General features: G+C 45.1%; 1 protein-coding gene across 1 annotated transcript in view; it reads right to left on the bottom strand.

Moving 5' to 3' along the window:
* Positions 1 to 1197: 1197 nt before the first annotated feature.
* PCSK2 (proprotein convertase subtilisin/kexin type 2) overlaps positions 1198 to 27059 on the bottom strand; it is a 250696-nt gene continuing 224834 nt past the window's right edge. The window contains exons 9-12 of the mRNA XM_006744248.3: positions 22119 to 22334; positions 19704 to 19804; positions 12820 to 13047; positions 1198 to 4144 (exon numbers count right to left, since the gene is read on the bottom strand). Coding sequence (XP_006744311.1) covers positions 3658 to 4144; positions 12820 to 13047; positions 19704 to 19804; positions 22119 to 22334 — 1032 coding nt within the window. The 3' untranslated portion in view covers positions 1198 to 3657. The remainder of the gene's footprint in view (positions 4145 to 12819; positions 13048 to 19703; positions 19805 to 22118; positions 22335 to 27059) is intronic.

Raw genomic sequence — 27059 nt, 5'->3', positions numbered from 1 at the left:
AATAATCAGTTTTAATTTAATCTTTTGGAAGTCAATTTTTGAGCTTAAATATAGAAAAGCAGCATCTCAGTTTGTCACAGTCTCAGACTTTGGACCTTATACCTTCACTGTCTGTTTTTGGTCATAGCCTCTCTTAAGATTTTACTAATTGGGTTTGATAAATATTAGATCATGGGACAAAATTAAACATTGTTTTTACAATGAACCATGGTAAATACAATACATTAGTATTTTATTAATAACTATTAAGATTGCTAGACTAGCTTGTGGTCCCATGGGTGACAGCTGGTTTGTAATACTATTCACGGTATTATCCATGAAGAGAGGTGGCCATGTAAATCAGTACTTAATATATTTTAAGAGAATGTTAAGCTCTCTGCGATGCTCATCAAGTATTCCATTAGATGTCCTACATTTTCCAGCTGCCATGCATTTAGGAAGGGTCACTGACCGGTACTGGCCAATGCAGAGTAGCTCAAATGACATGTGTGTCTCCTTCAGGCTGAACATAAGGAGTGGATGAGAGTCTTCTGTGGGTTCTCTTCTGTGTGGTGACTTAGCAATCTTGTGTTATGATTACAAACCACAAGACTGAAGATCAAAGCAGCCTGAATCCCTGAGTCTGTGGCCTCGGGGAGTCTCCTGAACCCTCAGGGGAATTCATGTGAATGGTAAGTAAACCTTTGCTGTGTAAAGCCACTGAAATTTGGGGGCTCTTTGTTACTACAGCATAACTCAGTCTAGCTTGATGAATACATTCTAGAAGAGCCTTTCTAAAAGATTTTTGACCACGACCAACAGTAAGAAATATTTACCTTGTGAGCCAATACACACACATGCACACACACACATTCTCGTTTTCTACACACACACACACACACACAGAACAAATATTTCAAGAAACAATACTCACTAATATGCATGATCTATTCTATTCCAGTTTCGTTTCATTTCCATTCTGTTTTATTCTATTTCAAAATGTTAGTCTTTTTTTTACAACTTGTTAATGGCATATAACTTGAGTTTGAAAAATGCTGCTGTAGATCATAATTTGTATGTGATTTATCTGCTAATTAAAAATCTCTCAGGCAAATTTATGAAAGCAGGCTTTTTAGATCTCTCTTTGGCAACTTTTTATTATCTGCTCTTAGAATGGATGAAAGTGTTTTTATGTAATATATATCACATCCCACATAGTTTCTGGAAGGTAATGTTTTATTGTTGAGTCTCCTAATTTACAACATGTCTTTTTAAATTTACTTATAAAATGTTGTCACAGGGTGTAACAATGTTAACTTGATTAATTCACTTATTTTCATTTTTTAAAATAAATGATTATAAATAACTGTCTCTTGCATTAGGATCATCGTAAAAACCTCACTAGCTAGACATATTTTTGTGTTAATACTGGTGCAAAAAATGAAATAGAGACCAAATATTTTTATATAGCACTATATATATTTTTATATACTGTATACTCATATCAAAACTTGCCATTTCTATTAAGAAGCTGATAAGTTACTCTCTAATTTCATAAATTATACCACAGCTGTGAAAATATGGACAACTATTTTATATTTTTGCTGCTATATACGACATTTAATGTTTATACAGAAAGCTGCAAAATTACAGAGGTGATGCAATGGGGATCAATGAACATTTTCACCTGAATTTCCACCGGCCTTTTTCTTCAGCCAGAATCATCTTGATATTCTCTGAATATTCTTTAAGAGATGAATATGGTGTCAGTTTCTTCAATAAATACACATACACACATTTTAGGTATATGTGTGTATATACATTTATACAAGTGTATATATATATACATACATACACACATGTATATAGTCTACATATGTATATATATCTCTGTGTGCACCTACACACATATGCACACATAATGTCCTTTGGTTTATTTTCAGACTGTTAATATGAAATGAATTTTTGATGGTTTCCATTAATTTTTTCTTTAAATCTAAACTGTTTTAAAAAGACCTTTGCAACAGGTAATAAACTTCTTTTAAAAATCATAAATATTATTACATTTTAAAGCATTATATAGAGAAGGTGATACGGTGTTAGAGAAGACAGAAATTCATGCCAATATGGGGGGGTGGAGAAAAGAAAGAAAATGGGTTTTCCAGAGTTTTCTCTTAAAGTCGCCACCTTCAAGGAATGGAACTTAGTGCCCTTGTGTTGCTGGCTTTAAGGAAAGGAACTCTGAGCTTAGCTACACACTCCCATGGGAAGGGAGAAATGCAGCCAGAAGTGGTTGACCAGTCTTGGGAATCAAATCAAACCAATAAAGGGGCCAATCCTTGGGGAGAAAAACAAAGTGATGACGGGTCCAATAAAAAGCATTTCCATTTGGTAATGAAATGGTGCTGTGTCTTTTGGGGTCGACAGGGGGAGGAGTGTGTCACCTTTGGGTTGCTTGTTAAACATCTTCACAGATTGTTTAGTTGTCAAGATGGTGACTGTGTGCTTTCCCTAAGGAGGTCTTCTCTTGCTTCCTTCAGCCTCATGTTGCTGGAGGATGGGTCAGCATTTCCCTCCTTTGGCAGAAGAAACTCCACACAAATGGGGGGTCCACATCTTCAAACACGCCCCCTTCACTCTTTACACACCTCTTCCAGAATGGAGGCCATTTCCCCAACACATCAAAGAATCACAACCATATGTTTTAGAAATCAAAGCCCAAGTATATGTGTGCCCAAAATACTCATCTCGCTTCTCACTTACATCGGATTCAGAAGCTTCAAAGTGATTTAGGAAGAGGAACGTTCCTGTGTTCTAAGCCACTGAGCTATTCTTTCCTAGACATGTTGCCAGACTTGCCTCACCTTATTTCTTTTGGATAGCTATGTGAGGAACCCCAGAAAATTGGGGCTGGGATGAATTCTATACGAACTGAGTTAATTTGGGCTTCTCTAGCAGATCCTACCATAACAGAACAGCAGCTGGTGAAAAGGACAGCCATGCTACTTAGGTTTCATATGGATCACGCGGGCTGAGTAGGACAAGTTATGCTGTTGGTGTCAGTGGCACGATTTCCAATGCTCATGCTTTTTGACTCTTTCTTCCCCAGCCAGTGATTAGGGCTGTCATGGATGGCGTCTCTTGCATCACACCACCTTCATCTACGTCGCTGAAAAATCTTGCTAAGTTCAAAACATTTTTCCCCAAAGGACTTACAGCATCTGTTGTGCTTTAGAGACTCAGAGCTCACCTTCTGTTATTATCTTTCTCTTTTTATGTAACAGGTCCTCAATTGAGACCATGAATAAACATTCTTGGAGTCACTGAGTGTGACTTTTTAAATGCCTTCTCTTCTCAGATATGAACAAAATGGAGGAGGAAGCTGTCCCAGTTTTGTTTGCTGGCTATCACCTATTTGAATGACACAAATAAAGAACTTTAGAGTCACAAACAGGACATAGGTTTTGGTGGGAACCCTGTATTTGGGGCATGGAAGTAAAAAGATTGCGTCCATTGTGATGAAAAGAATCATTGACAGTGAGCGAAGCTTCAGATCAAGAAGTTGGAATAGCTTATGTGAGGGTGACAGTAATTGCTAGGTTCCTGACAGAGTGTGGCCCGAGGACAGAGAGGCAGAGATGGGGGATGGAGGGAGGCGGTCGAGGCCCGGCTGCCGCGCTAGTTCTTGTGCAGGATGCTTTTCAGGCTTCTCTCCACGGCTTCATCCAGCTCCTCTTCTAGCTCCTCCTTCTTGGACATGGCCAGCTTGGACTGGTAATCCCTTACAACCTGGTCGATGTAAGGGGCGCTCTGCGTGCCATGCAGCATCAGTGTCCACTCCTTCAGCACCCCCTTCTGGGGTGTGCTCCCGACAAACCCCAGCTCCAGGGTCCAGGTTCCTCGGGCATCTTCCCCCCAAGTGTGGGTGGTCATGAAAGGCCACTTGTCAAAGCCCACCTTGGAGTCGTCATCCCTTGGACGCCGGCTCAGCAAAATGGACTTGGTGCCCATCGGGGAAGTCATGTTGATGTTCAGGTCTCCTCTCCTGGTGGCATTGACTGTGATGACAGCTTGGACGTGCTCAAGGTAGCGGACGAAATTTTCTTTCCCCTCACACGCATCAGTGGTGAGGCTCAGCACCAGCTTTCCAGTGGATGGTATTTTCCTAAGGGCAAAGTGATGAGGAGATATGGTAAGGGATGGGCACACTATACTTAGGGTTTGGAGGCAGCTTCGGCTACCAGGAAGAGCAGGGGCTTAGGGGTTAATCAGACACACCAGCGGTGTGAGCCTGAGCACCTTACCTATGCCCCTTGCCTATACCTTCTGTGTGGAAGGGAAATGTAGCGGATGCTGCTCAAGCCCATCTCACTTCTTCCACGCCCCTTCCGAGTTCACCTGCAGCTGCAGCTTCCGTGTATTCTGACTGCTTCTCACCTCTGGGCTGCTCTCCTGGAGCTTTCCCCCACACCATGGGAGCCTGCTCAGCCGATGTGCAGGGCAGCCCCAAAGTGTCAGGGATTGAACCCCTCAGGGACCACCCCCTACCAGTGATTTGGATAGAAAGTGATAGATGAATATACCCTGGCATCCCTGTTCCTCAGTGGGACAACTCAATGTCCCCAGTGGGATTGAGCCTGTCGCCCACGGTGGCAACTTGCTCATCAATGCACTCCTGACTGGCTCTTTTCCTTCTCCCTGTCTCACATCTCCAGTCCTTACTGGCTTTTCCTGGGATCATCTTTCAAAAAATTGTCAGCACCCAAGTCTTACTTCTGGGTCTACTTTTGGGACAACCCAGGCTGAGACAGGAGCTCATAATGCCTTTCTTTTGAAGTGCTAAGTATCTTGATAAATAGAAGTTGTTGTTATTGTGATTGTTATTACCATCATAGAAAAAGCTGAAATGGGGTTAATTAATCCTAGTGAAGGAGCATCCCTTGAAAGATCAGGGGAATTTGGAAGCCTCTTTGGTCACAGAGTTGGAGCCCCACGGAGGGTCAGCCTAAACATTCTTCAGCTGACTTTCCACACAACCGGTCTCCTTCCTGGATATGGCCTCCCTTGAAGGCAAGACACTCAAAAGTTCTTGCATCAGAAACATCATAAAGTAAACTACATTAAACTGCACAGTGTGATGGAAAGACTCCAGACTTCGGGAATAAACCTATTTGGATTAGAATTCTCTTCTATGCTTATTGGTCAGGAGAGCTTGGGCAAATTATTTAAATACTTTGAAGTCTCACTGTCATCATGGATGGGTTTTGTGAGATTAAATCAGACCACGTGTGAGAACATGGAGCACAGTGCCCGGATCATGGTACTGGCTCCCCTTCTGTGGGCTTTTCCCTGTGTGTTTCTTCCCTTGACACGATATTTTATTTTGGAGCATAAAATGGTGGGTGTTTTAAAACACACATCTTGTAGATCCCATCTATGAAAAGATGATCACACACCCAGCTCAGAGCCAAGCCTTGGTACTTCATGACCCTTGGAACCAAAGCCACAAACCTGGGAGGGCTTGTTGAAGCTTAACCTGTAGCTCATTGGTAAAGTCAACACTCTCCTGAGGAACTTTCAAAATATATGCTTTAATAGTTTCATGGAGTGCTGCTATTATAGGCACTCTGCATAGATGCTGATGCTGAATGATGCGTGAGATACCCACTGGCCATGGAGATCTGGTGGTGGTGGTGGAGGTGGGGTACCACGCTCTGGGGAAATCATCCAGTTTAGTGGAGAGCAAGCATGAGGCCAGGTCTGGAAGTCAGAGTATGCAAGGTTGCTAGCTAGATCTCTCAAAAAAAGATGCTATTTATTCACAACAGGGTCAGAAACATAACAGGTGAGCTGATATATGACCAACAATCATTTGGGCTCTAGCCCATAGGTAGAGAGCTATGTGGGTAGAATGAAGGTCCAGTTATGGGCAAAGCATTTGGAACTATCTGAGCTCCTTTTCCTTACCTGTACAATGGAGATATTAATCTTCCTACACTTAAGAATTGCTCTGCAGATAAAATATAGATACACACTCATATACATCATATATTCACAAATATCTAGACCAGAGTTAGCCAACAGAACTTTCTGCAATGATGGAAATGTTCTATATCTGCACCGTCCAATACTGTAGTCACTGGCCACATGTGGCTATGGGGCATTTGAAACATGACAAGTGTAAGGAACTGAATTTTTAATTAAATTTAATTTTAATAATTAATTTAAATTTAATTTTATTAAACAGCCATCTGTGGCTAGTTGCTTCTTTACTGGATAGCACAGATCTAAATTATTTGCCTATGTTCAGTTTGAACCTGATGCCACCACACCCACTCATTAGAAAATTTCCCAGGCCTCTGTTGTAAGCACATTCTGTTTTTGTCATGGCTCACGGGCTCTAGGAAAAGCAGCGGGGAAAACTGTGGATCCTGTTCTGCAGGTTTTCTGGCCACTTTGATGGAGGCTTCTGGAACATCCATACCTCAGGTATGAGTGAAATGCCACATTTTACTGCTGAGATTCTACACAGACAGGCAGGCAGGTCCAGAATGGAGGCTTTCCTTTTAGAGTGGAGCCTCAAGGATTCTGGAACTCTCCAAGAAGCACAGCTGGAGGGAACAGAGGATGATGGCAGGGCCCACAGCAGGAAGAGACCCTGGCTCCGAGTCCTGTGTTGAGTTTGAGCCCCTTTCCTATCATTCAGGCCAGGCCACCTTGAGAAATTCAAGAAGCAAACTCACAAGCCAACAACTAAAGACTGTTACCCTGAGTAATAGTCACTCTAGGTATTACAAAGCATCGCTAGTCATTTGTCAAATGCAATACTCCCTATTATCACAAGGATTCAAAACACAAGCTGGATTCTAAAAAAAAAAAAAAAATCTCCTTTTGCATCCAGGGCACTTATGCACTGGAGTTCACCAAGTGACAGTCCCTTTACAAGTCAATTCACAGGGGGCGCCTGGGTGGTTCAGTCGTTAAGCGTCTGCCTTCGGCTCAGGTCATGATCCCAGGGTCCTGGGTTCGAGCCCCACATCGGGCTCCCTGCTCAGCGGGAAGCCTGCTTCTCCCTCTCCCACTCCGCCTGCTTGTGTCCCTGCTCTCGCTATCTCTCTCTCTGTGTCAAATAAATAAATAAAATATCTAATAAAAACAACAACAACAAAAAAACAAACAAGTCAATTCACAGAATCTCTGGCAGAAAAGTGACATTGCTTCCCCGGGGGAAAACTGGAAATATTTCTTCGATTGGCTAAGAACCAGAGATGGGACGGCCACTGTAGCTGGGAATCAGATCCACAGCCCACATGCAATGGGGGTTCCCCTAAATGAACGAGAGCCGAGATGATCTCTTAGGATAGAAGGAGAGAAATCTGTTTTGGACCAAACCGGAGACGACCTTCACGCCCACCATGGCTACGGGGGGGCTTCAGTAGATGCAGTCTCTCACCCAGATTCCCTCAACAGCTGCTTTGAGCTTCGACTACTGACTCTCGGCTACCCCCTTCCCTGCAGAAGAGAGGAAACTAGAGCCTAGGCTGTCTCTTGTGTGGCCTAAGGGATGAGGGAGTGTGTTTATGAGAGGGCTGGAGGCAGGGATGAAGGAGGCTGAGACAGGACTGGCATTTTGTCTTCATCTTGGAAAGCAGAAGACAGATTGGAGTGGGCACAGACACACCACTTTGTGTTAGGAGTCAAAAACTGTCTCAGTGGCCTTGGGGTTGGGGTGTGTGCAGGGGCTGGAGGCCATTCCAAGGGGAGTCTGGCTTGTTTAGTGCTGTGGAGGTGTCATCTGCTTGTAAAACTCGGCCATCGCTGCCCTGCTGTGTGAACTGCCCACTGAATGCAGGGGGAGTAGCCCCTGAGAGAGCAGTGCATTCTTCTTGGAATGTTAAGTCACTTAGAAATGAAATTAAAAGGCTGGGGTGAATTCCAGAGGAGGCAAGCTTGGAAGAGAAAGAACGCCATTCCTCCTCTCTCAGGGAGGTTTCTTGGTGGGCACAATGGCGTTGGGAGAGCGGAGGAACAGTATCTGCCAGGTGTTTCTTACTACTTCTTGTATTCCTGATTTTCCTACAGTGACCCTATTTTGCTTTTATAAGAAAAGCAATACAATCCATCCTTATTTTAAAGGAAAAGCAAATCCTTATTTGCTCAGGAAAGTCAATTGTAAGGTTGAAATAGGGGCGCCTGGGTGGTTCAGTCCGTTAAGCGTCCGACTCTTGATTTTCGCTCAGGTCAGGATCTCCGGGTCATGAGATGGAACCCTGTGTCGGGCTCCACGCTGGGAGTGAAGTCTGCTTGAGATTCTCTCTCTCCCTCTTCCTCTGCCCCTCCCACCCCCCTGGCGTGTGCGCGCATGTGCACTAGGGCTTGCTCTCTCAAAAAAAAAAAAAAAGGTTGAAATAGGAGATGGTTGTTTGTGGAACCAAAAGAGACTCTGCTTAGATCCTCAGTCATACAGACCACGTTCCAGAACTCATTTGCTACAAAAAGTGAGGTACCCATCAAGAGTTGTGAGCTACTCTCTGAACTTTTAGAGAATATGTACAGAAGCCTCATGTTCAAGTCCTATAAAAGACAAACTTGGGAACCTGAGGATGGCTTATATATTCATTGCACATTGTTGCAAATAAGCGGTCAGTTGCCTGGTGTCTAGAATTAGGCCCTGCTTCCCAGGGGACACCTGTGAAATGCTCTCTGTATTCTGAAGCCTCAACTGTATGATAAAAATAATTAGTTATGATGCGACAGTTGTTTTATTAGAATAATAACAATAGTGCTACTAACGGCCACCCTTGAGGGTCTAAGACGTCAGCTCTGTGGCCGTCACAGAAGAACACTTAACAGGTGGGCTCCGCGATGTTTTCTCTTTCCCAGGTAACAGCTGCAGGTGGGCATCAACTCACACAAGATAAACCGCGGCTCGGCCGTGACCCGTCTATGGTCCCATAGCTGTTCGGCGCTGGGCACACCCTCTTCTCTCTCTGCCATGCTGCATCTGGCATCCCCTCCAGGCTTTAACATCTGCTTCCAAATTCACTTAAAATTCACAGTTTGCCACAGTCTCAGCGGCATGGAGTGAACGACGCTCTTGGGTGCAGGGGAGGGTGGGCATGGTCTGTGCCCAACAGCGCACTCCGCGCTTCAGCACTGGGGGGGCACGCGGCTGCCCCTGGCCCATGAGCAGGCCTGGCTTCGCTCTGCTCACCGCACACGGCTGGTTCTGTGTAGACACTCACGGCCAGTTGTATTTTTCCTTCGTATTTTTGTTGAGCACCCTTCACTGACTCTGCTGATAAAGTCGCTTTAGAAAATTGCTTTTCAAATTGGCTGCTTCTCTGGGAAGATTATTGCCGAGGAAACCTATAAACCTGACAGTTGGCACGCACCCTGCTCGGGGGCTGTTTCTGTGCAGCCTCGCACGTCCCAGCAACTGGCTGTTGATGCCCTTGTCCCGGCCCCTCAGGAGTGTGATTCACGGTGACAAGGGCCTTCTCTGCCCAGCGGCCTTGGGCACTGCCCTAAGGACCAAGCTGTACCAGCCCCTGAGTTTTGCAACAAGCCCATCTGCCCTAGAGCTCACTCACTTGCATCCGAGAACAAAATTCAGGTGTGGGGCGGATGAGGGTGCAGAAGGTGCCTAGGGGACACAGAGTCCTTCCAACAAGGCTGCCCTCCGTCCCCAGTCCCCCTGGCTGGTCTGCTGGTCCTAACTGCCAACACTTAGCCATCTTCCTTGTACCCAGGTGCTGCTGGCCGAACATTCACTCATTCAGAAAATATCTCCCATGGGACTACTGGGTGCCAGGCGCTGTTCTAGGCATTGAGGATCCAGCAGTGAACAAGACACACTAGGTTCTTGTCCCCATGGAGGGCCCAATTCTGGTCCGTGCTCAAATAGCTTTCCAGTTTCCTTTCATTGTAAGTCAGGCTGCTGATACTGGATAAAGTTCCTAGCTAGTTGTGAGCTGCTGGGCCTCGCGTACCCTAACTGTAACATGATAGCCTTCTTGTCTCTGGCTCCAAATTCAACATTTATGGGGATTATGACAGAATGTTACATGTACTCAGAAACTGAGAAACTGTCTCTTGTCACAGCTGATGTTCTCTGCCTTGCTCTCCTCCCTCCCCCTACCTCACAAATGCACAGAGCTGGAGGATCATGAAGGATCCATCCTTGTCTGCAGTGGCCTCAGAAGAGAAGGTCCGCTATCAACACTTACCTTGACTAAGCTGACTGTTCCCCTAAACGCTGCAACTGTTACCACCTTTCTGTTAATTGTGGATGGAGCTGGTGTGCAGCTAACTGTGGATAATGCTCCCGGGGCACGGCGCATGAGCGATGTGTGGGCCCCTGCCTGAGCTTCTGGAGAGGAGCAAACACCATACGCTTTTCCCTCTTGCCAAGTCCTTTTCTGTAAATCTTTCCCTCTTTGCAGCAAGGGAAGGAGGTCCCAGGCCCAGGGCTTTGGTGGACTTTGGAGTTGCTGGTTCTGGGAACTAGAAGCATTTACTCTGTCTTCCTGAGCTTCCTGTTCTCTCACCTGTGGATGAGAGTAGCAACACCAGCCTCCTGTGGGAGAAAAGTATTGCCTGACCAGGCGACAGTCGGAGAGCAGCGCTTAGTAGGTGGCAGCACCGTGCCTGCACGGCCCAGGGGCACCTGAGGGAGCCCTCAGGGCTGCTGGAGTGTCCTGCTGTCTGTGTGGGGGGAAGTGAGCGGTGGACCCGCGTGTAGGGGGTGTTGGGGGAGGCACAGGCTAAGCGGACTGGCCCCAACTCTCCTTCAGGCTCGACTTCTGGACACCTTTTCACAGAGTTTTATTCAATTCACACCTCCTGTTCTGTTTGCATTATTTAGCATCCTTCCTGGGACGGTGTAACTACCAGATGGGCATCAGAGCTGAACCATCCAAGATGGCAGCCACCAGCCGCATGTGGCTACTGGAACTTAAACTAAAGTTAGGTCAAATGAGCCACATTTCTAGTGCTCCCTAGCCACGAGTTATCGCACTGGACACCCAGATACAGAACATTTCCACAGTGGTCCCAAGTCTCCCGGGCCTTCCAAATCATGCAAAGAATTGTTTTGAACTCTAACGAGGGCAGTACAGTGGTCAATGCCCATTGAATATTGACTTTGGATTTACCCTTCCCTTTCCCATTTGGACGGAGGTTCCCAGTCTTATCTCCGTTTGGCCACCCTGTTTGTAGACTCTGGCAGTGACAGGCTCTCCAGGACAGCAGTTATGGAGTTTGGGGGGGAGTGGGCACACCTGCTAGGTGGGGTTTCAGAGTCTCCAGGGAAGGTCTTACTGGAGGAAGTCCCTTCTGATATGTGCTGAGCCTCACTTCCTCTCCAGTGGGGGATCACTGAGATGTACTGAGAAGCCCCTCAAGCAGTGGGTTGCTGACATCAGAATGCCTGGGTAATCCCAGTTTGGCTGCTCCACAGCTAGGTCTTCTTCGGTGTGTCCTTTCTCCTCATTTGTAATGACACTGTCCAGCTGTCTGATGTAGTGCTTAATGTAGGGCGCGAGGGCACAGTAGGAGCTCCCTAAGGCCAATGTCATCTAATGAAACAAACTGGGGTTTACAGAAGGGCTTTGTTTCAAGTCCTGGTCGGACCTTTGTAACCTTGAGCACATTTCTTGTGCTTTCTGCATCTCAGCTTCCTCCCCTGTTTTGAGGTAACAATGATTGTACATACCTCCTGGACTTACAAGAATGAAATACAGATAGTTTATGTAAAAGGCCTCACACCAGCTACCCAAGAGGCACTTCTCCCTGAGACCAAACGTGGGACCACTTTGCTATTCACACTGCAAAATATTCATACCCTGCCTGTGTGAGGTAAGGCGCACCCTCAACAAGCGGGCTGTCTAGGAAGCTTAGGCAGATGTAAAGCACATGGCACATAGTAGGTGCCCAATAAAAACTAATTGTTTCATTTACCCAGATGTATACATCAAAACTCAAGTAATACATTTAAGGTCTGTGCATTTCATCGTATGTAAACAATATCTCAATTGAAAATAATGATAAGAATTGCTGTTTCCATCTTACTGATGAATCAGTGAGGAGAGAAATGAAATAAAAAGGGGTCCTCATTGTCCAAGCCTCTTGCCGTGATGGGAAGTTAAAAGGGAAGTAGATGCAGGTGACCAGCATGGTGGTTTCTGTGTAAACTCCTCACTCAAATCCCTCCAGATGGCTATCCATCTCACTCAGCATCATATCAAGTCCCTATGTTGCCTCACAAGTAGAACGAATAAGTAAATCATGTTATAGTCACATAACAGGACATTATTTAGCAAAGAGAATAAATGAACTACAAGTACACACTAAACATGGTCGAAGCATTCTGAGCTAAAGAATCTAGATATAAAGGAGAAGATAGTGTCTGATTCCATTTATATTAAGTACAAAATGGGCAAAATAATCTCTGGAGTTTTAAGGTTACTCTTGGGGAGACGATGATGGAAGGGGACACAAGGGGCTTCTGGGATATTGGTTATGTTCATGGCCTGTTTACAGATCTGGGACCTGGTTACACTGGTTGACTTGTGCACTCAAAAATAATGGTGTAAGCCATCGAAATAGTAAAGGATCATACCTAAAACCAGGGGGTTCGAGTCTCCTAATGGTGTTCTGAGTCTCCTAATGGTGTTCTATGTACTTGGGGCTCCCTGGAGTTGTGCCACTCTACAGCTCTGCCTGGAAACTGGTTGTCCCTGACTCAAATCCAGTGCATCTCAAGCTGACAGAGAGGGAATTTGATATTGTTGCCCAGGCCATGGCACCCTCTCTGGGATACTTTCCACATGCACTTACTCAGGGTCCTGCACGGAGCCTCCCACACAGTGGAATCTCTCAGGCACGGTTTTCCAGTCTTTAGCCATTTTCACCATGGCGCCCGCATCAAGGACCCCATAGCCAAAGAGGTGATTAAACTCCAGGCCAACCCCATTCCTCCGCCATTGATGGACCTCGTCGTGAAGCTGATTCCGTTTGGAGGTGAGCACAGTCAGATGCTGCATGTCTCTCCAGGTCAGACCCAGGCTGGATACCGGAGGCAGAGAGATTCAAGAACGGGATATGGGGGGAGGGCACACGGTGGGAGAGAGAGGGAGAGAGACACAATGACTAAGACAGACCATAGACCCCTTGTAGGATTTTGGAACATCTATGAACTCCCAAGTCAAGGAAGGATTTCCATGCACCATTTAGAGCCATTATACATATAAATTTAAAAATCTTGCCTTTCTTACATAAATAAATTTACTTTAAATGCACATTCTAACACACACCAGAATGGCTGAAATGAAAAAGACCGACAATACTAAGTGCTGGCAGAGACGTGAAGCAACTGGAACTCACACATTTTGCAGACAGGAGTGTAAATTACTGCAAACATTTTGGAAAACTGTTTGGCTGTATATTCTCATGCTGTCCAAGTATCTAAGCTATGGCCTAGAATTCCATTCCTAGGTATGCATCCAACAAAAATGTGTGTATATGTCCACCTGACATGTGTACCGGAATGTTCAGAGGCCCAAACTACAAAGCCCCCAAATGCCCATCCACAATAAAATGAATAAACCCAATGGAGAGGTATTTGTAGGATGTGAAATACTGTCCTAGGATAAGAACAAATGAATTATAGCTACTTTGAATAATACAAATGGATCTTGCAAATAGAACGTCAACCTAAAGAAGCCAGACCCAGTAGAGAACATACTGTATTATTCCATTTGTTTAAAGTATAAAAACAGGCCCAAGTAATCTGTGCTGTTAACAGTCAGGTTAGTGGTTAGTCTTGGGTTGGGGGATTGGATGGTGGTGCAAGGGGGCTTCTGGGTGCTGGCAGTGCTCTGTTTCTTGATCTCGATGTTGGCTACATGGATGTGTTCCATCTGTGAAATGAGGCTGTCATTTCTTCAATGGCAGAGACTGTACCTTCAGCATATTTGTATCCCCAGTGCCCAGCACAACAGCCCTTGGAACACTGTCCAGTGAATAAACAAATCTGTTTATAGGTGCTACTGTCTTGGGAAATCAGTGTCTAGTATTACTCATTGTCTGCGTTTTTCAAAGTGCAAGTCAGACCCATTTGTGGGCCAGGAAATCAACTTACTGCATAGATTATCTACCTGGGCTGCACATTAAAATCTTCTGGTGAGGATATTTAAAATCCCATTGCTTAGGCCACATCTTAGATCAATTAAGGTCAGAATATCTGGGAGTGGGACCCAGGCTTTGGAAATTGTGAACACAGTAGTAGACAGACAGCTAAGCTTGAGAACCAGTGATTTACTGAATGGGACTATCATTAAAAAATCAACAGAATAGAACAGAAAAGAGTAACAGTGTGGATTGCATGTAATACAGGAAACTATTTTTCATGAAATGGTGTGTGTGTGTGTGTGTGTGTGTGTGTGTGTGTGTGGTGTTGGGTTGCAACGCAAAATTTATTTTAAATCAAAAAGCTGGACAAACCCTGCACTATGGTTCTTTTGGAAGTCAAATAATTCAAAAGACTAGGAACAATGTAACTCATTTGATAAAATTTCAGCACATGCAGCATTCATTGGTTTGAAGCTTTGAATCAGAGCCAAAAGATGCCAATGATTCATGTACTCTTGCAGTGTAGACCTTCAGTGGTTAAAGAGAAAGTTTCAAGGAAGGCCACTGCTTATTTGAGAAATTTATAAACATCTTGGACATATGGTCCCCAGGACCCAAGTGAATGGTGGGAAATTTCAAGAAGTTGATTATGGCGAAAAGCTTGGTATTTTGCCAGAGTGGGATTCTGAATTCATTAAATACAGAAGTGTTGATAAATGAGAATCTGGTGATCTCGAGATGATCTGGCTGGCAGGTGGATTATCCACCATCTTTGCTAAGGGTTTGGCCACAAAAATGTGCTACGCTTCCTGGAGCTTGGAGAGGGACTTTAGACGTTGGAGGTAGACATTTCTCCGTGGATTTATTCTCATGGGGTCCATGAGAGAGACAGAGAGAACAGTCAGAACCAAGATCTTCTCACTTCTAGAATAAATCAGAGATAGTCCATATTCTCATGTAATTGAGTTGGTGACACTGTTTGACCCGCCATTTATGTGTGTCTGAGAGATAAAACTAAGTCCCTACTGATTCCGCCTTCTGAGCAATTTCAGAATTGACAGATTACACTACTGTGTGAAATAGTATTTCTTCCATCTGCATTAAGCTTTATTCCTACCATAGTAGCTCAAGAAGTATAGGTCATACTTATTAAATAATAAAAAAATAAATTTACAGATTATCTACAATATAAAGGTCCACTGTGAACAGTGTTAGAGGACTAATAGCATGACATGTTCTTTTCTGTTCTCAAGCATTTTATATAATATTTGGGAGAATAAGGCACAGATATATGGAAAGGTACTGCACAATGAAGTGATTCCATGAAGGTCCATTAAGTGTATATCAGCTCCAGGCACTGTGTTAGTTGTAGGAACGCCTTAGGAAAGTCCCTGCTCTCTCAGAGCCTACAGCCCAGAGGGAGACAGACAACTCAATATTTTAAAAGGGAGGGCTGCCATGATGGGGGAGCTCTCAATGCCAAGAAAGCCAACAGTGGGGTCCCTGTGTTATCCCAGCCAGGGGGTTTCAGACTGTGATCCTTAAGCTGCCTGCATCAGAATCATGTGGGGACTAGCGACAAATGTAGATTCCTGCCCAGTGTTCTTTTAAGGTAAGACAACAGATTTCCAGAGGAGGTGAATGATTGTCCACTTAGATGCTAGAAGATATAGCTATTGTCTCCCTCATATATATCCTCCCTCTTCCCTATTAAGAAAACCTCAATTTTATTCAGAAGAGCAACATTATTAGCTCCAAAGCTACACTTCCCAGCCTCCTTTGTAGTCTGGGGTGGTCGCGTGAGGGTTGTGGTCAATGAGAAATAAGCAAAAGCTACCGGATGGGGCTTTTTCAAAAAAACCTTTGAACAAGGCTGACTCAGCTGGTGGATTTCTTTTTTCCCTTTGCTTTTCCTGTTTTCCTATCTGAAATGTAAACATGATGGCTAGAGTCCCAGCAGCATCTGGAGAATGTGAAGGTGGAAGAGCAGAAATCTAGAAAGAGCTGGATTCCCCAAATCCCAGTGGCACCCCCCCATGGTAGCCCTGGGATCCCAACCTCTGTAGTATCTTTCCCATGACAGAAAAATAAAACCCTGTCTCAGTTTAGCTATCAGTATTTGGATTTTGTTTCCAATCTTGACCTAGTCAGAAGCAGAGTCCAGATTCACCTGCCATACAACAGTATCCTGATTCAGAGATTCATAGAGCTCTTGCTTTACTGGACACCCAGGACTGGAGTCCCTGGAACAGGGCTTGAAAAGACAGATTCCTGGGCCATCCATCCCCAGAGATTTCTATTCATTGACTCTTAGCTGAGAGGTGGGAATCTATAGTTTTCAAAACTACCCCCACCCCTGGTGCTCTCCCCAGTTATCAGGGCAATGCAAATTAAAACCATAATATAATTCTACTGAACACTCACAAGAATGGCTAAAGTGTGGAAAACTGGTAATACCAAGTGTTGGCAAGGATGTGGAGCAACTCACACTGCCAGAGGGAGGGTCAATGGCTACCCCCCACTGTGAAAAACTATTGGGGGAGTATCTACGAGAACTGTGCATATGTATCCCCCATGACTCAGGATTTTGACTCCCTAGTATACACCCAACAGAAATGCATCCATATGTTCACCGAAAGACATGTGTAAGAATGTTCATTGCAATATGACCCATAACAGCCCCAAACTGGAAACAACCCAAGGATTCATTTATACAGTGGAGTAATTCACAATGAGTATGAATGACCTATAACCACACAGAACAGTACAGAGTCATCTCTCAGACGTGATATTAAGCAAAAGAACACATCTGGTACTTAGGTAATGGTCTGTTGCTTGATTTGGATGCTGGTTACATGGATCTGTTAACTTTTTAAGAAATCATTGAGCTGTATCTAATATTTGTGCACTTTTCTCCGGGTCTATTATACTTTGATAAAGAGTATACATGAAAAAAAAAAAACCCAGCTCCCGAAAGGTCAGTTTTGGAAACATTACTCTAGTCCAGTACGTGGGCCTCTTTACTGATGGTTCTCTCAAGCCAAAAATTTGCCTCCTTATGACTGACCCCTTAAACCTAGTTCAGCCCTCTAGAACCACACAGAAAGCCCTGGGTCCCGGAGAGAATGCAAAATATTTAAAGATGGCAGTCACTGACCCCAGCCCACCCCCCACCCCCCAGGGCAAAGAAATCATTTGAAATTTTTTCCTGTGTTGGTCACACTGGGAAATGAGAGCAATACTCCCTGGGACTCAAGAAGCCATTTCAAGCATTTGGCAGAAAAGTACTTTATGAAAGTAGTGCCTGGGCGGGACACAGGCTTCCCTTTTCTCCCCGGGAGTCCTGGGGGTGGCTGTTCCTCTTTCGTGGTCCTGATGGGCATACATTTACACGGAACTTGTTTATTGCATTCACACTGCTTTGGAAAAGCTTTCTGATTGGACCTCTGGATGGCCAGCAGCCCTCAACTGCTGTCCTATGTCCTAAGGACTCCCAGGTGTCTAGTCTCACAATAAAGAGAGATGAGCTGTAGGAACTGTTCATGGAGCGGTTTTCCCTCCTCCTCCCTCTGGACTCTATCTTAGGGCTGTTTTGTTCTGACCATTGTTTTTAACTGCTGCCTACTGGAGCCGCTTTGCCCACAGGTGCAGAAAGCCAGAGATGCCTTGGAGTTTCCTTCCCCGGGCACGGCTCTCAGCCAGTGACAGACCAGTGCCAGAACATGGCAGCCCAGCATCCTTGCCTTGAGGAAGAACACACTCTGAGGCATCACTGACACTCCAGAGCTCCCCATGGGATCAGGCTGAGGCCAGAACTTCTGAAATTGCATCCTTACTTGGATTTTTTCCCCCATCCTTAACCTCTACTTTAACCTGGTTTCTCCTGAGAGCCCTTCCTTAAGAAACTGCTTGCACCAACTTGCAGTTGGTGTTCTGAGGAATTTTAGGGCTAGTTCCTACAGTGGGCTTGAACCACTACCTGCCAGGTATCACTCTTTTCCTCTTTATGGTGAGAGAGAATTAAAATCACGACCACCACTCCAAAATGAAACATGCCCGCGTGGTGATTTCTTTTCTGTAAGGCTATCGGCAAGCGTGTGTCAAAGAATGGTGACTCATTGGTGCAGAGCCCATGAGCCTGTTCAGAGATCCAGCAGCCTTGTTCCATTACTTTATCAATTTAGGCTGTCCGTTTGTGTGCACAGAGGCCTGAGCAGTTGACTTTTGCTTGCCAAAATGCAAGGAGACTTGAGTCAAGGTCTACCCTCTTAGATTTAAGGGGTGACCAGAACCCCCTTCTCAGTTCTGGAGCACCCCTGCTCCCTGTTCTCTGCGAGGCTCAGCAGCAAGCAGTCAGCTCCCGCTGTTTGTTTGCTCCTAGCTGGAGTGAACAAAGCCAGCTCAGACACCGGGGCCGGACAAGCCTTGAGATAAACTGTTTCATCTTCAAGAAGGGTACATACTACGTAAGTTTTGGTCTCCACACTTAATAGAAACACTTCAGTCAGTGTCTCCTGAAATCCTAAGTTTTCCACCTGACTTTTGTTCGAAGAATAAAGGTTGGCCTGGTCCAAAGAGAGGAGTCACTCCCGATGTGGGGCCTTATCTGTAAAAGGAGGATGATTATGCCTTTTCTACTAGAAGACAGAGTGTCAGACTAGAGAATCTTTCAAAGTCCTTTCCTATCTAGGAATCAACTCTTACCTCCTTCGTAAGTCAGAAAACACACTGTGTATATATGGAGAGAGACGAGCAGGGTTGCCTGGAGATGGATGCTAGAAGCTCCAGTTGCCCAGCAACGGCTGACAAGGATGGGAACTCAACTCCCCTTCCCCAGGGTCCTGGACCCAACTACTCACAAGTGGTTGGTGTTGCGTTCTTGAAGAGCTCCCTGCAGCGTGGGCATCTGCACTCCTACCACACGGGTGAGGCCTGAAGCCCACATGCTCATTCCTCAAACCCAGGGCCAGCCTCTGGCGTGCCCTAAGGGAATACAGAGCTGCAAGTGGGCAGGAATCTCTGCTGAGGATCAAATCCAAGATGTGTCCAGCAACAACAGTATGTGGCTTCTCTGTGGGATGGTGAGAACAGAGAGGACAGCCTCCTCTTACCTGTAGCTTGGAAGGCTTCTCAGGAAAATCCATTTCCTGGTCTATACTGTGTGGTTTTGCCCACCTTGTGCCAGTGTTGAAAGTGAATTCACCTTACAAGTTAACAAGTCTTGAGTGGGAGCACCCTCGTTGCCACAGGTTCTGAAATAGCTTGCTGGATACCAGTAGATTTCCTTCATTTAGCTAATTGTATTACTGGAGTAAAATAGTCAAAGGATCCAGAGAGGATAATAGGATGGTTTTCACAAAGAAAAGATCTATGTGTCCCTACTTGGTACTGTGCTCTCCTAGGGATGTTATTTGTGGAGTGTGTGTGTGTGTGTATCATCTGGGGCCCACGGTTCCTTTAGAAATGTCCATCACAGTTCACTGGCCCTGACCATCCACTGGCTCTCACACCCACTTTTGCCTCCAGGGACACCTGGGATTGGGTGGAGAGACACATGTTAGTCCACCCTTGGCCCCAAGATGGAAACATACTTAGCCTCTAAAGCCAGTGCAAACACTCCAGCTGCCTCGGGCGCAGCTGCGGATGTCCCAGAATGCCTCAGGGTGCAGTTGCCGTACAAATCTGTGGTCGCCTGGAAGGGAAGATGTTCAGTAATGAGTGAAGAAGTCACTCTACTTTGAATCCCAAAAGAATATGAAGCAGAGTATTATCTGTTTCTTTCATTTCAACTCTGCCTTATTCTGAAGAAGATTAAGATAAAGGTAACAATAAGCGTTTATCTATCTTGCCATACATTTTATTTGAGCTTCCTAGTAGCCCATGCAAAAAGGGACAATCAGTTACAGTTACAGTACTCACAAGATAAAACAAGTCAAGTGTTTCACGAGATAAAAACAAGTCAAGTGTTTCAAGAGAAGCATATTTGCAGTTGTTCCAGAGACTAGAGAGACTTTTATTTCCTGGATTCTGAAAGGAAAACTTATAGGTGGAAGACGACAAGTCAGTACTACCACCAAGTCAATGCAATGGTTAGTATTGTTGCACTGGGACTGGTTTGGAAAACCCAAATGCCGTTGTATCATTTTTTTCCCTTCACAAAGGAAAAGGTGGCATTCCCAAAGAGGGAAGAATAAACATGCTCAGCTGAAGTTTGCCTGGAAGGACAGGCCATTAAAAAGAGAATGTTTCTCTGTATCTTATGGAGAGATGGTGGGACAGAGGAAGCCAAGATAACAGATGTGTGAGTAATCACTTCCACAATTCTTAAGTGGGGAGACCGGTCAACCAGGTTTTTTTTTTTTTTAAAGATTTTATTTATTTATTTGAGAGAGAGAATGAGATAGAGCATGAAAGGGGGGAGGGTCAGAGGGAGAAGCAGACTCCCTGCCGAGCAGGGAGCCTGATATGGGACTGATCCCGGGACTCCAGGATCATGACCTGAGCCGAAGGCAGTCGCTTAACCAACTGAGCCACCCAGGCGCCCCCGATCAACCAGGTTTTAAAGGACTTTCACAAAGAGAAAAAACCCTCATTTTCAATGACCCAGGGTGAAAGCCAGGGTTTTCATTACAATCACGCATAAACCACATGAATTCTCCTTCTTCCTCTGTTTGTCTGTAGGATCCTCACATGGGCCTATGATTTTGAAGAACAAAGTATCAGGGAGGTTTAAAGGCATCTATTGGGGGAAAATTACAATATTCAGATAGAACTCAAGGCCCTTCTCCACTCCAAAGAGAAAGAGAATCTTAGATAAAGGTGAGGACAAAGTGACACCCTTGGGGTAGGGAGTGACACTTTGTAGGGGGAGGGGTGAAACATCACAAGCACAACAGGATTGGGGACTCCTTCACTTCCTTTCTGCTCTGCTCTTCTCCCTTTCTGTCCATAGAGCTCCCCTAAGATAGGAGAGGCTGAAGCCTCCTCCTGCTTGGGAGGAGCAGGCACACTTGCTGTCCTCCCCAAGACCAAGGAGGGAGCCAGGTAAAGTCTGTGTCCCTTCTAGGTTAAGGGATCTCCTGGCTCACATGAGAGCCAGGACAGCTTGCCAAGGTAGAGTCCAGGCGGGAATTTGTGACTGGAGCACTGGTTGGTAACGATGATTGTGTTCTGAGTTCCTGTTCTCCCTTGGGAGACCCCAACCGAGGCGGGTGGCCGGTCAAGACGTAGCTCAGCAGGACTACGGAACCACCTACCAAATTCCAGCCTGGGAGGTCTGAGGAGAGGTGATATGTGAGTGAGATACCCAGAGAGAGGAAGAGATCTAAAAAGATTCATTATGTTCTCCAGATATATATTTTAAGGGGACTTCAAAATTCACCATGTTACCAAGCTGCCCAGGAGGGAAGTGCTGCTCAGAAGAACGCAATAAATAATAGTCTGAGATTCTTAAACTTTTTGTTTTCTCAATCATGGACATATTTTAAAATATGGTGAAAACCACTACTCTTGCCTTGAAAAAATACATGTGTATACCCAGAGGGCTTATGGACTCAGAGAAATCCATCCATGGACACTATTTTTTAATTACTGTAATAAACAGATTGGCTCTTGGTGGGATGGTGTGATGGCCCAGTTCTTAATATTAGCTCTCTTTAAAAGTGGTGTGCAACTTCTTGATCATCAGAGTTCATCATTTTTTTGCAAGGCAAAACAATAAACAAGAAAGACTATGGAAAATGAGCTGGAAAGGGATCACAATTCTTGCTTCCAACTTGCACACCGCATGGCTCTACCTTGGTAACAAAGCATTTTATCAGGCCCGGAAGACAATGGATCCCCGGAGCCTCAGAACAGATGCTGACTCTTTGAGGGTAGGAGGGGAGAGCCCCTTCCTCTGGTGACGGCACCCAGTGGTGGTGCATAACGTCACCCAGTATCCGTGCCTGACGTTACGCAGCGGGGGCGCACTCCACCGCCTCCCTGAGGGTGGGGGCCACACTCACCACGCCAGCCTCGGGGTTCCTCTTCCTGCCGTTGCTGAAGGTGGAGGCCAAGGTGGAGGAGCAGCTCTCGTCGTACAGGGCCGTCCTGCCGTCGTTGATGGCCGAGTTGATGGAGATGGTCCACATGCTGGAGGCGTAGCCATCACAGTTGCAGTCGTCGTAGCTGCCACCGTCCCCGGAGGCCCACACATAGATGCTGCCTTTGCCGCCTCGGCCCTGGGGGAGGCGAGCGGGGACAAGGAGAGAGGCCACCAGGTCCCACACGCGCCCGCCCCGGAGCTGCCGGGGTCCGGGCCCGGGGAGAGGGCGACCGGGGGGTGGGCGGGGAGCTCAGGACCTGGGCTTCCTCAGCATCTCCGCGCGGTTCTGTCCCCCTGCAGAACCACTCTCCTGCCCCTGGGGTCCTGAGAATTCTCGTTCTTGTGTCTGAAGTTACCCAAATTTACTGTTTGAGCTGGGGGTAACACCGTAAGAAAAGGTGGCAGAATCACCTTAAAATTTACAAGTAAACTGCTTTTAAAAAGCTATAAAAGTAGTCCAGGGCGCCTGGGTGGCTCAGTTGGTTAAGCGACTGCCTTCGGTTCAGGTCATGATCCTGGAGTCCCTGGATCGAGTCCCGCATCGGGCTCCCTGCTCGGCGGGGAGCCTGCTTCTCCCTCTGACCCTCCCCCCTCTCATGTGCTCTCTCTCTCATTCTCTCTGTCTCAAATAAATAAATAAAATCTTTAAAAGTAGTCCATCCTCATGGTAAGAAACCAAAGTATATAGAAAGGAAAATTAAAGAAAAACCCTTCCTACTTGCAACCATTATTACTCATTTCTTATTCCTCCTTTCAGACACTTTTCTGCAAAAATGTAAATGTACCTTTATGTTTATACTTAGCTCTAGAAGATGTAAAAGATATTTATATTTATCTTTGATTTTATAGTCATATATCTTTTATATATGTAGATATTTTAAGTTTAAAATACATATTTTACTCCAAAATATATAAATCTTCCAAATCATACATATATACATGCACATGTATGTAATGTAATAAAATATGTAATGTAATGTAATAAAATGTAATATGTATTATTAAATAAAATGTATTTTGTATTAAATAAAATGTATTAAATAAAATAAAATGTAATAAAATAAAATATGTAATGTATGTAATGAAAATATGTAAATATAAATTTACATATTTATCTGATTGGGTCATACTAGAATTCTTTTTTGGGGGAGAGGGGCAGAGGGAGAGGGAGAAAGAGAGAGAGAATCCCAAGCAGGCTTCACGTCCAGTATGGAGCCCCATGTGGGACTCGATCTCATAACCCTGAGCCGAAATCAAGAGTCAGACTCATAACTGACTGAGCCACCCAGGTACCCCTAGAATTCTTTTAAACACAGTATTATATGATATTTTAACCTGTGTAAGGGAACACCAAATATAGGAAGAAGAAAGTTTAATATAAACAAAGGTAACTTTAAATACATAACGATATGCACAATGGTTATTGCCATATGCTCATTAGTTACGAACAGCAAGCTTAGTTATAAATACCTACGGCTCACATTACTCTTTTTTTTTTTTTAAAGATTTATTTATTCATTCGAGACACAGAGATACAGAGAGAGAGAACACGAGCAGGGGGAGAAGCAGAGGGAGAGGGAGAAGCAGGCCCCCCGCGGAGCAAGGACCCCCCCCCCCCCCGATGTGGGGCTCGATCCCAGGACCCTGGGATCATGACCTGAGCCGAAGGCAGATGCTTAACCATCTGAGCCACCCAGGCGCACCATTGCTCTTCTTTTCAACCACGTTCTTATTGCCTATCTTTTTCTTTTCCTGCTCTCTGTCTTCCAGGACTATTCGCTCTACCTCCACAACCCAGGAGTGGCCATTCCCTCTGGCTTCCTATGTTCTGACCCTGGGGGCAGGAGGACTGGGGCTCCCCTGTTCCCCTGCCGGCCCGGTGGGCAGAGCAGAGCAGCCATGTAGATGGGGGGTGGGGCCAAATGTATAGCCTCCCCTCTCTCCACAGCCTGGCCCAGGATGGCTCGGTAACCCTCTAGGGCGAGAAGACATATTGCTGTGGCAGGAGAAGTCTGTCCCTGCGTGGCCACCAGGGATCTATGGTCCTGACTCAGCAGCTTAAGGGCAGAGATGCCAGAAGGCTCGGAGATGACCGGGTTATCTCCAAGATCTGTCTGCTGCCTGACAATGAGAAAAGACATTTCGATTGCTTCTAACAGGACTTGGAGTTAATTAGCCCGTGATTGACGGAGTCAATACATCAACAAAGATTTATTATTCAGCCGCCAACTAAGAACGGTCCGCAGCGTCTTGGTAAATCTATACTGGAAAACTCCATCGAAACCAGCAACTGCTCTCAGAAACCAGGACAGAAAGGGAAGTGTATCATCCCGACAGCTGGTGCAGGGGATCGCGCTCTCAAACAGACTCAGACTGGGGCTCAACGTCAAGCCGTGGCACCCAGTGAAAGCGAAACAGGTGTGAATCAGGGTAAATGGGTGAAGCCCACCAAATGTGGAACTTTCCCCAGACCCAGTCCACAGTTGGGCTGCTAGTGAGACAAAGCAACCTTCACTAAAAGGAAATCAGCAACAGAAGCGTTGTCACTGTGGTGTCGAGTGTGTGGAAGACGATTGTGACTCTCATTTCTTGGGCTTCTCTGTATTCATGCCCCCTCTACAATATGACTTTGCAGTCCTGCCTGCCAAGGGGAGGGGTCTATTTTCCACCCCTTGAATCTGGCTTCCTGTCTTTGCTTTGTCCGAGAGAAAGTGGTAGAAAGTAGTGCTGTTGTCAGTTCCAAGCATAAGTCTCAAGAAGCTCTGTATATATCTGTTCTCTCTCAATTCTGTTGCACCATGGAACAAACCTGAGTTAGCCTTCTGGCTGATGATAGACAGAGCCCAGTCAAGATTCACTGCCCCGGCAGACAGCCAACGCCCAGCAGATGTGAAGGAGGCCACCCCAGACTAGCCCGTCTGTAGTTCACCCTCCAGCTGGCGGCAGGTGCACGAGTGAGACCAGCTGGGAGGAGCTGAGGCTGGCCCAGATCGGCAGAACAACCCAGCTGACCTAGAGACCCAGGAGTAGGATGTAAATGGTAGTTATTTTTAACTACTGAGTTTTGGGGCAGTTTGGTATGTGTGCTGGCTCACTGACGCACAGAGTGCAACTGTCAGCCTATTTCTGAAGAGTAAGCAGCAAACATTAGTTTTGCATTGGACCTGTCCATGGGGACCTGGGATTCCTAGGAATATTAAGCTTTGCTTTCCTAAGGTGTGTGTGTGTGTGTGTGTGTGTGTGTTTGCATGTGTGTTTGCATCAGGTAGCAATAGTTACATCCATGGTTCTAATGATTGGGTATCAGCACCAAACAGTCCCCAAATAGTCTGGGGACAGTCGCCCAGGCAAAGGGTATCTATGATAGGACTAGAAGTGTGTCTCTCATAACCGTGTGGGATGGGTCTGTTATTGGTACACCTCATTTTCCTGTTAGAATGATGCCCCAAGATCCAGTTCTGCTCCTAGCTTTTACTAAACGGGAGCTGGGCAGAAACTGAGACAGAACAACTATGACCTGTGTTCCAACAATAATCAATTGGACAATACAGCAGAAGAAACTAAGATGATAATCAGAAGAAGCACTATTATGGTACTTACTGTACGCCAGGAACTTCTCTAAAGACTTTATATATTAACTACAGGTTAATCCTTACGGTAAGCCTACATGCCGCACCGTTTATGTTAGCCACATGAAGGATAAAATACTTAGAAACTCATGAAACTAAAAAAAGAAAAAAAAAAGCTATTTGAGTCTTCTCTTTTTTTTCTTAGTCTAGCTAAAGAATTAGTCTAGCCGTCAAACTTGTTTATCTTTTTTAAAGTAAGAGTTTTTAGTTCTGCTGAAACTTTCTACTGTTTTTCTGGTCTTTATTTCACTTATTTTTGCTCTGCCTTTTATTATTTCCTTTCTTTTGCTATCTTTGGGCTTGTCTAGCTCCTCTTTTTCTAGTTCCTTGAGGTGTAAAGTTAGGTTGTTTGAGACTTTTCTAATTTCTTAAGAAATATATGTTTATTGTTATAAACTTTCCTCTTAGAACTGCTTTTGCTGCTTCCCACAAAATTTGATATGATGCATTTTCATTTTAATATGTCTCAACATAATTTGTTTTCCTTTCGATTTCTTCTTTGACCCATTGGTTGTTTAGAAATGTGCTGTTTAGTTTCTATATATTTGAAGATCTATTCACTTTCTTTTGGTTGACTTCTAATTTCATGCCATTGTGGTCAGAGAAGATATGATGTGATTTCAGTCTTCCTCAATTTGCTAAGATTAGTTTTGTGGCCTATCTTATGATCTCTCCTGGAGAATGTTCATGTGCACCTGAGAATGTATATTCTGTTGTTGGATGGAATGTTCTATATATGTCTGTTAGGTCCATTTGTTCTACAGTGTGGTTCAACTCCAGTGTGTCCTTGATTTTCTGTCTGCACAATCTCTCCATTGCTGATAGTGGGATATCGAATTCTCCTACTGTTATTGTACTGTTGTATATTTCTCCCTTGAGATTTGTTAGTATTTGCATAATATATTTTGGTGCTCAGATGTTGGGAGTGTATATATTTATAATTGCTATTATCTTCTTGATGTACAGAGGGTCCCTGACTTAGGATGGTTTGACTTACAGTTTTTCAACTTTCTGATGGTGCAAAAATGATACACATTCAGTAAAAACCATGCTTTGAATGTTGAGTTTTTAATCTGTTCCCGGTCTAGTGATATGCAGTATGGTACTCTCTCTTGACGGCAGGTAACAGCAGCAAGCTGCGGTTCCCAGTGGCAACGTGATCACAAAGGTAAGCCATTCTGTACCCATACAATCATTTTGCTTTTCAGTTTCAGTACAATATTCAAGAAATT

The sequence above is a fragment of the Leptonychotes weddellii genome, chromosome 10 (genome assembly GCF_054177405.1).
Source record: "Leptonychotes weddellii isolate Sample4059 chromosome 10, ASM5417740v2, whole genome shotgun sequence".
Taxonomy (NCBI): Eukaryota; Metazoa; Chordata; class Mammalia; order Carnivora; family Phocidae; genus Leptonychotes; species Leptonychotes weddellii.
The sequence above is the reverse complement of the archived record's forward strand: the minus strand, read 5'-3'. Positions and strand labels throughout refer to the sequence as shown.